This window comes from Quercus lobata, chromosome 4, assembly GCF_001633185.2.
Source record: "Quercus lobata isolate SW786 chromosome 4, ValleyOak3.0 Primary Assembly, whole genome shotgun sequence".
In the NCBI taxonomy this organism is placed as follows: Eukaryota; Viridiplantae; Streptophyta; class Magnoliopsida; order Fagales; family Fagaceae; genus Quercus; species Quercus lobata.
This window is the reverse complement of record NC_044907.1, coordinates 67,617,639-67,630,520: the sequence shown is the minus strand read 5'-3', so window position 1 is coordinate 67,630,520 and position 12,882 is coordinate 67,617,639. Positions and strand designations below refer to the sequence as shown.

At 38.4% G+C, this 12,882-nt stretch overlaps 1 protein-coding gene across 2 annotated transcripts; it reads right to left on the bottom strand.

The window, feature by feature from the left end:
* Window positions 1–4,817: 4,817 nt before the first annotated feature.
* On the bottom strand, window positions 4,818–11,781 carry LOC115986705 (long chain acyl-CoA synthetase 8). Of its 2 annotated transcripts, none has more exons than XM_031109959.1 (12): window positions 11,648–11,781; window positions 9,589–10,189; window positions 9,368–9,448; window positions 8,951–9,223; window positions 8,381–8,512; window positions 8,134–8,307; window positions 7,797–8,026; window positions 7,462–7,579; window positions 6,240–6,371; window positions 5,995–6,129; window positions 5,692–5,898; window positions 4,818–5,201 (listed from the first exon to the last, which is right to left on the bottom strand). In XM_031109959.1, exons 2-12 carry the CDS (start codon window positions 10,135–10,137, stop codon window positions 5,037–5,039), a joined length of 2,196 nt encoding a protein of 731 aa, XP_030965819.1. In that variant the 5' UTR covers window positions 10,138–10,189; window positions 11,648–11,781; the 3' UTR covers window positions 4,818–5,036. The 2 variants fall into 2 exon arrangements, with proteins under 2 accessions (XP_030965819.1, XP_030965820.1); XM_031109960.1 differs by having other exon boundaries at window positions 9,589–10,181.
* Between the last annotated feature and the right edge of the window lie 1,101 nt (window positions 11,782–12,882).

Sequence of the window (12,882 nt, the reverse complement as noted above, 5' to 3'; positions counted from 1 at the left end):
AAGCCAGCAGACTTTGAAGCAGTGATTGAGGATTTGGATAAAGAGCTTGCTGATAGTGAGCTTCCTTCGAATGCTTTAGTGGCTGAGGTGATCCGTGACATTAGAAGCAAGGATGGGATGGAGGAGGGTCCTGAGGAGTTGCATGGGTCGATGGAAAAGTTAAAGGAGTCAAACGTAATGCAGCCTAGTTTGGATAAGGTGGAGTTTTCGATGGGGTGGTCTAAAGTTTCAGAGAAGAAGACAAAAGTGAAATCAGGTCCTAGTAAACAAGTCTCTAAAGGGTCAAATGTTTCAGCTGAGGAGGGTGGAGCTGTCCTTTCCAAAGGAAATAAAAAAGGTACGTGGACTAGGCTTCCTTGTAAGCCCAATATTGAGCAGATGCAGATCGAGAAAGTAGAGAATTCAGGCCCAAAAAGAAAAGCTGAGAAGGGAAGGAATGCAGAGGAGGATGGGATTGTAATTGAAAAGAAGCAAAAAGTGGATGAGGAGACAAAAAGGCTCAGTGTCCTATTTGCTACACATTTGGGATCGGCGGAGGTTGCTGGGCAACCCCGCCGGGTCCAATGAGTCTATTAAGCTGGAACTGTCGAGGGCTTGGGAATCCTCAGACAGTTAATGCCTTGAGAAAGGTTATTAGGGTAGAAGATCCCATGTTGGTGTTCTTGATGGAAACTAAGTCGAATGAAGAGTGGGTAAAAATTGTACGTGATCAGTGTGGCTTTAAAGACAGTTTTATTGTTCCTAGTGATGGGTTAAAAGGGGGGTTAGCTTTATTTTGGAAAGCTGATATCAAAGTGGATGTGCTGGATTCTTCGCTTTCTTTTATTGATGCGTTGATTGAGGGGGGTGAAAGAATTGGGTGTTGGCATTTGTCAGGCTTCTACGGCCACCCTGAGACTGCTCTAAGGTTGTAATCATGGAGATTGCTTAACTCTCTAAGGGATAGTTCACAGTTGCGTGGCTAGTTATTGGAGATTTTAATGAAATTAGATGTCAAGCAGAAAAGGAGGGAGGGGCATCTAGGCCGGTTCAGCAAATGGCCAGGTTTAATGCTTCTATTAACTATTGTGGGTTGAAGGAGGTTGGTTTTGTAGGTCCTAAATTCACATGGCTGTACCAGAAACGGGATGGCACTCAAATTAGGGAGAGGTTGGATAGGGCCTTAGCTTCTGTAGATTGGCATTCTCTTTTCCCTAATGCTAAGCTTCATCATAAGTCCTCATCTGCTTCGGATCATAATCCTCTTCTGCTGCATCTATTCTCCAAGAAAAAACACCTAAAACACAAGAAAATTTTTCGATTTGAGTCGATGTGGTTGAAGGATGAGAGATGTGAGAATGTGGTGTCAGAGGCTTGGGAGGAAGGGTTGTGCATGGCCTCGGATTTTCCTATCTTATCTTGCATGGAGTCATGCAGAAACAAATTGGAGGCTTGGAATGGGCATGAGTATGGGCATGTGGGAAAGAAGATTGCTTGCTTACAAAAACGTCTAGAATGGCTGGAGCTGCAAGAGTCATCACCTACAGTTATTAAAGACTTATGAGATACTAGAGTGGAATTGAATTGTTGGCTCGATAAGGAGGATGCAATGTGGAAACAGAGAGCAAGGCTAAACTGGTTTCGGGAGGGAGACCGAAATACCCGTTTCTTTCATGCAAAGGCTTCAGCACGGTTTCAAAAGAACTTAATTGAAGGGGTGTTAGATGCCGAAGATGTGTGGCAGGTTGATCAAGGGGAGATTGAGAAGGTGTTTATTGACTACTACTCTGATTTGTTCACTTCTTCAGCACCATCAGAGTTCACTGAAATTATGGAGGCCGTTCAACCTAGAGTCACCCAATCAATGAATTCCATGCTGGTGAAGGAATTCCAAGCAGGTGAAGTGCACAAAGCCTTGAAGCAGATGTATCCTTTAAAAGCCCCGGGTCCGGATGGTATGCCCCCTCTTTTTTTCCAAAAATTTTGGGCTACTGTAGGTGGAGTAGTGACTAAGACAGTATTGGATTTCCTAAATTTGGGCATTACCCCGCCAAAATTTAACGAAACCCATATTGTTCTGGTCCCTAAAACTACCTCTCCTAAAAGAGTAACGGAGTATAGACCAATCAATCTCTGTAATGTTATTTACAAACTGGCATCTAAAACCCTTGCCAACAGACTCAAAAAAATCCTCCCTTCTATTATCAGTGACACCCAAAGTGCTTTTGTGAATGGTAGATTGATTATTGATAATGTTCTAGTAGCTTTTGAGGCAATGCACCAGATTAACTTGAAGAAATCAGGGGCAAAAGGTGAGATGGCTCTCAAGCTAGACATGAGCAAGGCCTATGACAGGGTGGAATGGGCATGTTTAGAGAAGATAATGGAGAAATTGGGGTTTCACTCAAGATGGAGAAGCTTGATGATGCAATGCATCTCTTCTGTCACTTATGCGGTACGTGTCAATGGTAAACCTAGTGGCCATATTATTCCCTCCAGAGGTCTTCGCCAAGGTGATCCACTTTCCCCATATTTATTTTTGATTTGTGCTGAAGGTCTTTCTGCTTTAATTAAAAAAGCTACAGCTGATGGCTTGTTGGAAGGTGTATCTGTGTGTAGGGGTGGCCCTTGTCTATCTCATTTAGTTTTTGCAGATGACAGTCTAATCTTTTGCAAAGCCATTATTGATGAATGTGTAGCCCTCCAAAAAGTACTGAGTACGTATGAGCAAGCCTCTGGCCAACAGTTGAACCGTGCCAAAACTTCTCTATTTTTCAGTCCTAACACCGCAAAGGAGATCCAGGAGGAGATAAAGGTGAGGTTTGGGGCTCAAGTGATTAAGCAGCATGAAAAGTACCTGGGCCTCCCATCTTTGGTGGGAAGAAATAAAAAGAATACTTTCAAGGAAGTCAAGATAAAACTGGCTAAGAAATTGGCTGGTTGGAAGGAAAAGCTATTGTCTAAAGCTGGAAAGGAAGTTCTGATAAAAGCGGTGGCCCAAGCTATTCCGATGTACACTATGAGTTGCTTTAAAATTCCTGATTCCCTTTGTGATGAGATGACGAGTATCATTAGGAATTTTTGGTGGGGGCAATGCAAGGAGGAACGGAAAATGGCATGGATCAGTTGGGAGAAACTTTGTGCCCCAAAGGCTTGTGGGGGTATGGGATTTAAGCAACTGAAGCAATTTAATTTGGCCATGTTGGCAAAACAAGGTTGGCGGCTCCAGACTGGGAATGATTCCTTATTGTATAAGGTATTTAAGGCCAAATATTTTCCGAGGTGTGAGTTTGTTGATACTAATCTTGGAAAAAATCCTTCATTTGCTTGGAGGAGTATTTTGGCAGCTCAAGCGATTATCCGGAATGGTAAAAGGTGGCAGGTAGGGAATGGGCATAGTATCATGATTTGGAAGGATAAATGGATACCTTCTCCCTCAACTTATAAGGTAGTATCTCCAATCTCAAATCTTCCTGAGGACTCTCGAGTTGCAGCCCTTATTGACGAGGAGAAGGGTGCATGGAAGAAGGAGGTGGTGCGGCAAACTTTCCTGCCTCATGAAGCTGATTTAATTTGTAGTATAGCTCTGAGTGCGAATCTGCCTGAGGATAAGCAGGCCTGGGCTTTAACGCACAATGGAATATTTAGTGTCCGTAGTGCATATAAGCTAGCCATGGAGATGAACTCAACTGTGCCGGCGGGTAGTGTATCAAATGGCAGTCAGTTAAGAAGATTTTGGAAGTACTTATGGAGCTGTAATATCCCGCACAAAATCCGCCACTTCGCTTGGAGGGCTTGCAAGGATGTTTTACCCACAAAGGAGAATTTGGTTAGGCGCAAGGTGCTGCTGGACAGTGTTTGTGATGAATGCCAGATGGAGGACGAATCTTCAGGCCATTTATTTTGGCGCTGTCAACGTGCTAGAGAAGTTTGGCGCACGTCCTCTCTGTTTCTGGGTTCAGTGGAACACCATTTCAGTTCATTCATGGACTTGCTGTGGCACGTAGTGATGATTGTTCAATGGGATCACAGTGGGGTGGAACATTTGATTGTGATAGCTTAGGCGTTGTGGTCAAACCGGAACGAACACAGACATGGCGGTGCGAAGAAGTCAGCACAGGCCGTAGTACAGGGTGCGTTGGAATATTTGGTTGCGTATCAGGCGTGTTTGGAGGATACAGATTCGAAGCAGCCTGCTGCAGCAGTGGTATGGACGCCTCCCTCTCCTAATCGCTACAAAATTAATGTAGACGGTGCTGTGTTCAAAGAGCAGAAAATGGCAGGGGTGGGGATTTTAATTAGAGATGCAGCGGGTCAGATGATCGGTGCCTGCAGTAAAAAACTTGATGCTCCTCTAGGTGCCATGGAGGTTGAAGCTAAGGCTGTTGAGCTGGGTCTTAAATTCGCCAAAGATATGTCTATACAGGACTTCACGCTTGAGGGTGATTCGTTGTCTCTAGTTAATGCTTTGAGGGAGTTATCTCCTCCTCCATTATCTGTTGCTGCTCTGGTTTTTAGTTCCATTACTGTTGCTCATAGCTTCCGTCATGTAGATTTCGCTCATGTTGGTCGAAATGGAAATAAGCCAGCTCATTTACTTGCTAGACATGCTTTAGGCATTGCAGATTTATCTGTTTGGGTTGAAGAGACCCCTTGTTTTCTTGAACAAGCTCTCAACCAGGATGTATTTGTCAATTCTTCTGATTAATAAAGTTTAGTCGTATTTCACATCAAAAAAAAAAAAAATTATGGTCTCTGCCTTTTGCCCAAATGCCACAAATAATGTAATTATGGCAAGCAGCATGAAATGAAATTTTAATTATGAACAATTAGTACCATGCTGTCAGAATATATTCTTTACTGGAAAATTTTGAAAATTGAGAAAAACTTTAATTGCGTATCTTGAAAATATAGCAGAAGTGCACAACAGTGGAAAATACATACACCAAATACATATTTCACCCATATAATTTTTGAAGCTCATCTTTAAACTTAGCCTTCAGTTGTTCTCTCTTTATCTTGAAAGCAGCCGAAAATACATACACCAAATACATATTTCACCCATATAATTTTTGAAGCTCATCTTTAAACTTGGCCTTCAGTTGTTCTCTCTTTATCTTGAAAGCAGCCGTGACTAATCCAGACTCGGGGGTCCATGCTTCAGGCAGCAACTTAATCTTTGCAGGAGTTTCAAACTTATCCAATTTTGCTGTTTTCGCAGCCTGCAGACATTTAAAAAATCAAAGAAAAAGTTCATCACCCCTTTGTGCATATTATGACATACTAATAACAGGGATGAATGCAAGAAAATTGATGAAGATGGTGGATAGTATTATTTTCACATATGCGGATTGGTTTGTTTCAAAGGAAACAAAAAGAATCGGTGAAATATACAATGCAAATGGCATTATGATGCGAGGAACTAGTATGCCTTTGCTAGTCTCTCACTCGTTTTGAGTGCATAATGGCATTTTTTTTTTTCTGTGTAAGTGCATGAATTTGGAAGTAGATTGGCAACATGCACAGTGCTCACAGAATTGACTTCCCCTCCCCCACCACCAAATGCAAGTGTATTTGTATCTCTCAACAATGAAACCTATATATCTCCTAAATTTGTCTTCTGAGCGCTGGCAGCAGTAGTAATATAACAAATATGACTTTGTCAACATAGTTTTGGATAAGTCTTCAGGAGATAAAGAAAAACACACAAACCTTAGAAAGGGATTGCTGGACCTCACTGACAGTTTCAGCCTTGTCACACAGCTCAGAAAAATCTCTGTAGTTGATGCCAGCTTGTTGTGCCCACTTCTCTAGGGCTTGATGTGAAGGAACAACTAGTGCTACACAATAATTATGGAAGGGATCTGCATGTAACATGATATTATCCACATAATTACTTGTCGAGAGAGCTGCCTCAACCTGCAATAATGCAGCCACTAATCCAATCAGCACCAAGCAATGCTTCTTCTCCAAGGCTTAGTCTATCAAGAATAAAAGGCAAAATGTTTAATGCACCTTTCCAAGGGAGACATATTCTCCATGTTGAAGTTTCACAATATCCTTCTTCCTGTCAATAATTTCAAGGCATCCATCAGGGTGAAATTGTCCAATGTCACCAGTATAAAACCAGCGCATGCCCTTTTCATCAACCTGTAGCATGTAACAGATCATGAGTAGCAGTATATAGACTGCAAGATCAAGTTGCAGCATATGTGAAAAGTAAATAGAAGTAAGACACATAGACACAGTTTGGAAATTACCTTGTACGCCTCATTAGTTTTTTCTTGATTTTTATAGTAACCAGCAGTTACACTGAATCCCCCTACTACAATCTCCCCTCGAGGCATTGGTTTGTCTGTTGACTTATATCCACCTTCTTCCCAAGAAACAAGCTACAGTGTAACAAATAATAGGAACTTATTAAAACCAGTGCTAGTAAAAGTGTGAAGCGGACTTAAGCGCACAGGGATTTTGGAGCCTAGGTGCAAAGTGCGAAGTGCAAGAGTGCATCTAATTGAAGTAAAATGTGCATTTTTAAAAAAAAAACAATATATAATAACCTCTAATAGAAGATTCATAACATGTAATTAAAAATTTAATAAATCAAAATTGTAATATATTGCCTATTAGCTAAAATAGATAGTACAATCACACAAAGTTTAGAAGTTCAAATTTTTCATAAGCTCTTCCAATTTCTTAAAATGTTTATATAGTAATTTTGAAAACAATTATCAATGGACAGTATGATAATAATCTAGTCACGGAAAGTTTAAACATAATATTTATATAATCCTCTTGTGCTTATAAAAATCATAACTGTGATAGCTATGATTAAAAGAAGTATATGGTTCAATGAAAATATATCCAAAAGCCAAAGAACAAAAAAGAAGAAAAGTAAATTATCATTGTTCAAGGCATTTTATATGTAAACAATTCTTTTTTGTGTGTAATATAGCACCTTAAGAATAGTGTTCTTACTTCTTACAATAAATCAAAGGTCCATGTCATATCCTTCAAGATTGAGCAATTAATTTTAATGATTCATAATTTTTTTAACAAAGAACACACTCACACCTAGGCATCCTTTGTGTTTCTTCAAGAAGCACCAGAAAAGTGTGCCCAAGACATACTTCATTAAATGAGCTTCACCTTGACCAAGAGAAGCACTTAGACCTTGGGGTTTTGAGCTTTGAGCTTTAAATACATAAGCATGCTATCAACAATATTTTTAAAACCCAATTGAAAAGTATTCTACCTAGTAAACCTCATACGCTTATTATCATGAATTTTTAATGGAATGTACAAGTCATGTCTTATTCAACGAAATAGAAAAGAATTGTACTTCCACAGAAAAACAAACTTGTGATCGTTACTGTCAGTTGGAAGCACTCACCAAAGCTAAGCCACTATGAGCTGATTTGGGCCTCCACAGTACAATTTACATGATTCTGAAAAAAATTTCATTAAGAGGTAGAGGCATACCTTAATGTAGCAACAAGGAGCAGGTGGCCCAACACGTCCCACTGTAGTGTCATCAAACTCAGAAAAAGTAGCTCCAGCAAATGTTTCAGTCAAGCCATATGCTTGACCAATAGGAGCCCTGAAAAAGGGAAATGTGTTCAGAAAATCATCTTAAACTTGAATACAAAGCACAAGAAAGAAACTTTTATGAGCAATTTACGCACACCGACCCATTGAAAGCCATGGAGCATCTAGCATGGAATTGGACTTGAACTTCTGAGGTAGTTTAGACCATTTTAAACTTTCGATTCTAAACTAAAAAAATACGAATAATATATGATTAAAAATCCAATTACCCCATGCAGATGTTGATAAACCGCTGTGAATCTGCAGATAAAGGAGCTCCACCACATAGCATGAATCGCAGGCCTCCTCCAAGTAAAGCGCGTATTCTTTTAAAGACAAGGACATCCCACAACATTCTTTCCAAGCCCCAAGCCCCAAGCCAACTTCCTTCTACAGCAGATAATCGTCGCTTATATGCAATGTTGAATAGATTCTTCGCTGACCCCCCTTTCTCTTCAACCTAGATTACATCATAATAGATAGCAAAGAAGAGAGCTGACTATTTGCCTCAACCACCAATAAGCACTAATCACAAATGCAGTACAACAATATATATTTAACTCAAACCTTTTTTAGAACTCCATCTCGAACACGATCGAGAATAGCTGGAACGGCTGTCATGATGGTGGGCTTTAACACAGAAGCATCTCCCTTGGTTCCTTTCTTAATTTTATTAGAAGTGTCAGTTAAAGTCAATGTCGAGCCATAGCCCATTGAACAACCTGCAGCCAACATCACAGACTGGACAACCACAATAATGTAAAACAATCTCAACCAATTAATGTTGAAAATAAGAATGCAAACAAGAAGATACCTCAGCTGCCAGTTCAAAAACATGAGCTAAGGGCAAGTATGCTAAGTATATATCACTTCTACGAATATTTGGGACCACCATCATAACAGCTGCAGCCGTTGCTACAATGTTTCCATGAGTAATCATGACTCCCTACATTGATACAGACTATACCATATTAAAAATAAAAATAAAAATTGAGTAAGGATACAAAGCTTTCAACAAACATAAACAAAAAAAGAGACAAAACACAATTGGGAAAGTGTTTATCAGGATTCAAGCACTTAGAAAATCTCCGGGAACTGTAGTAGAACTTGCCCCAAGAAGAACTTGCAAACATAAATTTTAACACCTTTAATGTCAAGGAATATAAGTTATAGAAAGACAAATTACAGGGGTTTCTGGACCACATTGAAACTGGGCATCTGCAACCCAGAAAACGAAACCAAAAAAAAAAAACCTCCAAGTTCTTTGACTTCCAGTGCTGGCAATTGTGAAAGAGTTATGAAGCACGATTCTTATTTATCCTCTTGCTGGCATATGCAGCAAAGAACAATTGAACAGCATAAGAAATTAAAAGCAGGAACAAACCTTTGGTAGACCTGTACTGCCGCTTGTATACATGACAACAGCATTACCATTTTTGGAAGGCAGGCTTGGATGAACAGGACTTGTTTTCCCAAGTTTCTCAACATCAGAAAAAGCTGAGACTGTCCAGTTGCTCATGCTTCCAGAAACACTAATATCATTTTCAGTTCCATCATCTTCAAAGTATATAATATTTTGGACACTCTCAAGGCCTGAGCTTATCGCAGCCAACTTCTTCAATTGCTTGGATTCACATATAAGTGTTGATACTTGGGTCTGTCAAAATTTTACAGTTCTGACTTAGGACTATACATAACCTGTGTCTTTAGCTATTTAATATTATATGGATTTGCACAGAGTTAATCATCCATATCCTAGACAATATAATCTCCTAAGTATACAAGAGCAGCAATTACCAACCTCATTAAGTGAGTGGATCAGGGCATCCTCGCCTAGGGAAGCATAAATAGTGACAACAGTGATATTTTGTCGAAAGCATCCCTAGAATCAAAAAATGAAATTCTTTTAGCATCTCCTGCATCTACAAATATAAACCAAAGGAAAAGAAAAAGAAATTACCCACCCCCAACCCCAAAAAACAGAAAGAGATCTATGAAATTTACTTGTGATGAAAAGGCTACCTGAAGGGCAATGAACCACTCTGGCCGAGTATCAGAAAAAATGGCAGCACGGCTGTCCAAATTATGACCTAATCTGACAAGCCCAGATGCAAAGTTACAAGCACGATCAAATATCTCTCCATAAGTTTGCCATTCATAATCGCCCAAGTGTAGCTTCTCAAACTTCCTACCATCACTAGCTGTGATGAATTCCTTGCTAATTAGCTTTCTTGTACCAAGAAAGTTATATTGTGAATTCTTTTTACAAGATTGCTCAAACAGAGCTGCCATGGTTGTGGCTCCTTCCCATGGAACTTCAACCAACTCACTTGCCTGAGCATTACGAACTGCATAACCTGCCTCACCACCAACTTGCACCGGCACACCTCTTTGCTTTTCCTTTTTCTTTCCCATGAACACAGAAGAAAGTACTAAAGGTATGAGTATACCAACAACAACAGCACCCACAATTCCATATACCCCATAGTCTTTCCAAACTGACAAGTAGCCACCAGCACCCAATTTTTCCATTGGTGGTGAGTTCAACAAGTCTCCCTCAGAGTCCCCCATTTTCAATGTTTATTTTACAAAAATTCTTTCCCACAGCACATCAACTGATAACCTAAAATAGATGATAAGGATTAGAAACATAATCCACTTTTGACTTACAATGAACTGACCAATAACACTAAAGTTCATCCCATGACAGGTATTGAATAGGACTAAAATAGGTTCAAACTGGGTAATTTGTGTACTAAATACCCAATGGCACTATGGCATGTGTTTTAAAAACTAAGAATTGTCTAGTTATGTAGGTAACATGGACTGCATAACATCGAAAGTAGACCAACAGCAACAATGAAATCCACATTTCATGAAAAATCACTTAAACAAAATTTGGTAACTTTGGCAGTTCTGGTACAAATAATGAGCAACCTCCAATGTTTGGCAATCAAAAGGTAGAAAGAGAAGACTGTGTTGCAAGTATTCCAGGAGTCTGATTCCTAAGAAACCCGGGGCTACATATATAAAGGGTTTTCAATCCATAAGTTTAATTGGGAGCATGTATAAGTTGATCTCTAAAGTGTTGGCTAATCGGATGAAAATTTTATTGGGAACATAATTTATGATACACATAATGCTTTTGTTAGGGGGAGACAAATCACAGATTCTGTACTATTAGCAAATGAATGGCTAGACAGTAGGTTGAGATCGTGTATTCTGACTGTCATATGTAAGCTTGACATTGAGAAGGCCTATGACCACATGAATTGGGAGTGCTTGCTATTCATATTCAGCACCATAGAGCTGCCATGGTGTGGCACACGTTGCCCTCGTACATCATGTGGAATATATGGTTTGAAAGAAACAGACAGGGTTTGATGGCATCAAATGTCCTGCCTATATCACCGAAAAACATATTTCACGGATATTTTTTTATTGGATTCATGCTTTAGGAAGCACCCCCTTAATGTCTTTTCTTGATTTTATTGAAACTCTTTCATTTTGAGTTGTATTCTTTGAATTGGGCTAGTACACATCCTTTGTGTCTTTCCCTTTTCCTTTTCTAATATAATTCCAAAAAAAAAAAAAAAATTGTCAATCTTGGTTGCACTTGAACTATTGTGATCAGACACTGTTGTTTCCACTTCATAACTAATCAATTCATCACAAATTATGAAATTTCCTACCTAAAAAAAAAAAAAAAACCTATATCAAACCCAAAACCCAGATGGCAGATGTAAAAAAAAAAAAAAAAAAAAAAAGATTTAATGTGATTAAATGCTCAATTTGCTACATACTCACTCATATAGAATTGACAACAAAGCTCATAAACTCAAATATCAACTGGGTACATAAAATTAAATCAAATATCCATAATCTCAAATAAAAACCCAGTAATCCCAAACTCAGAACAGATCAACCAAACAATAAAGTGATTCTGACAACTACATCTCCAAAAAAAAAAAAAATTTCAAAAAAATAAGGAAAAACAATCTCACCAAGACAAGAATGAAACAAGCATGGATGAAACTTAAAATATGAAAATAAATATGAAAATGAAAATGAAAATTCTCACCTTGACAAGAAGGAAATACTAGAAACTTGTCTTTGTGTGTGAATGTACGATCACAGCTAGAAAAAGCGGGGAACAAGACTAAAAATATGAATGGAGTGGCACTTGAGTTAAAGTTTTGGAACATGTTCTTTCGGATATATTAATAAGGTGAAATTACAAAAATGGATCTGTCGGGATTTGATGTGGACGGTACTGAGGGGTATTTTTGGGTATTTGGGAGACATTGTGTTCAACTTGGACCAAGTACTGTAACGTCTAGAACTTGTTGAGATGACAAAAAGACACGTGGCGTAGAGGTAGAGAGGGTGACGTGCTGATCATGCAAGAGTCACATGCGGATGACACGTGCAAGGCTTTGGATTTTGCAGCCGACGTTTCTTGAGAGGGATGTGGCCTATTTATTTAGTCGGAGGAATAGGAAATTGATAAGGGTGAAAATGATGAGAGGATGGAAAGACGAACAGAGTTTATTTTTTGGTATGTGTTTGGTTGTGTTAAGATAATAGATTAAGAGGATCAAGTTAATCTTATTGATACTAGTTTTGAGAAAGATAAAGATGAGCACCAAGTTTAAATCTCATCATCTCAAGATCAAGATAAGACCAAATATCCTATAAAAAAGAGCTACAGAATATTGAGATAAAAATGCATACAACTAAAATTTAATCTTCTTGTAATTTGAATTGTTACTATTTCTTTTCAAGTTTAACAGATTTATATGTATAGCTATAAAAATATTAATGCAAATACACTGGCCTTGGTCATTGAAGCCAAAACCAATTCTCCAACTTTATTTTTAGGTTGGGGATGGAAAAATGGAAGAACAAAAAATTAAAATCATTTTTTTAGTTGAGAAAAAAATGTAGTTTATATAAATTTATACCTATATCCTTGCTATTTTTTTTTTTTTTAAAGATATCATTAAATTTTTTTTAAACAATGCATAAAATAGATACACAATTTATTGTGAAATTTTAGGATAGAAACACATAATTTATATGGGCTAGTAATGTGTCTTTTTTAAAATGATGTCAATAGACTATGATGACACATAAAAATAAAACACAACTTCAAGTTTCAACAAAGAATATTAAAAAGAAGATAAATAATATAGATTATAGACCGACATTTCTCAACCAAAAAAGAAAAGAAAAAAAGAAGAGTGATTGAAAGATCAAAATCTAGATCCAGTGAGAAAATCGATGCTCTCTTTTAGGCAACAAAACCGACGAAAA

Excerpts from the sequence above, each read along its gene's own strand:
- LOC115986705 (XM_031109959.1), bottom strand. The coding sequence starts at position 10,137 with ATGGGGGACTCTGAGGGAGACTTGTTGAACTCACCACCAATGGAAAAA. Across the intron at positions 8,027-8,133 it reads GAGATGGAGTTCTAAAAAAG|GTTGAAGAGAAAGGGGGGTC; the intron begins GTTTGAGTTAAA and ends GATGTAATCTAG. Across the intron at positions 5,899-5,994 it reads AATATGTCTCCCTTGGAAAG|GTTGAGGCAGCTCTCTCGAC; the intron begins GTGCATTAAACA and ends GCATTATTGCAG.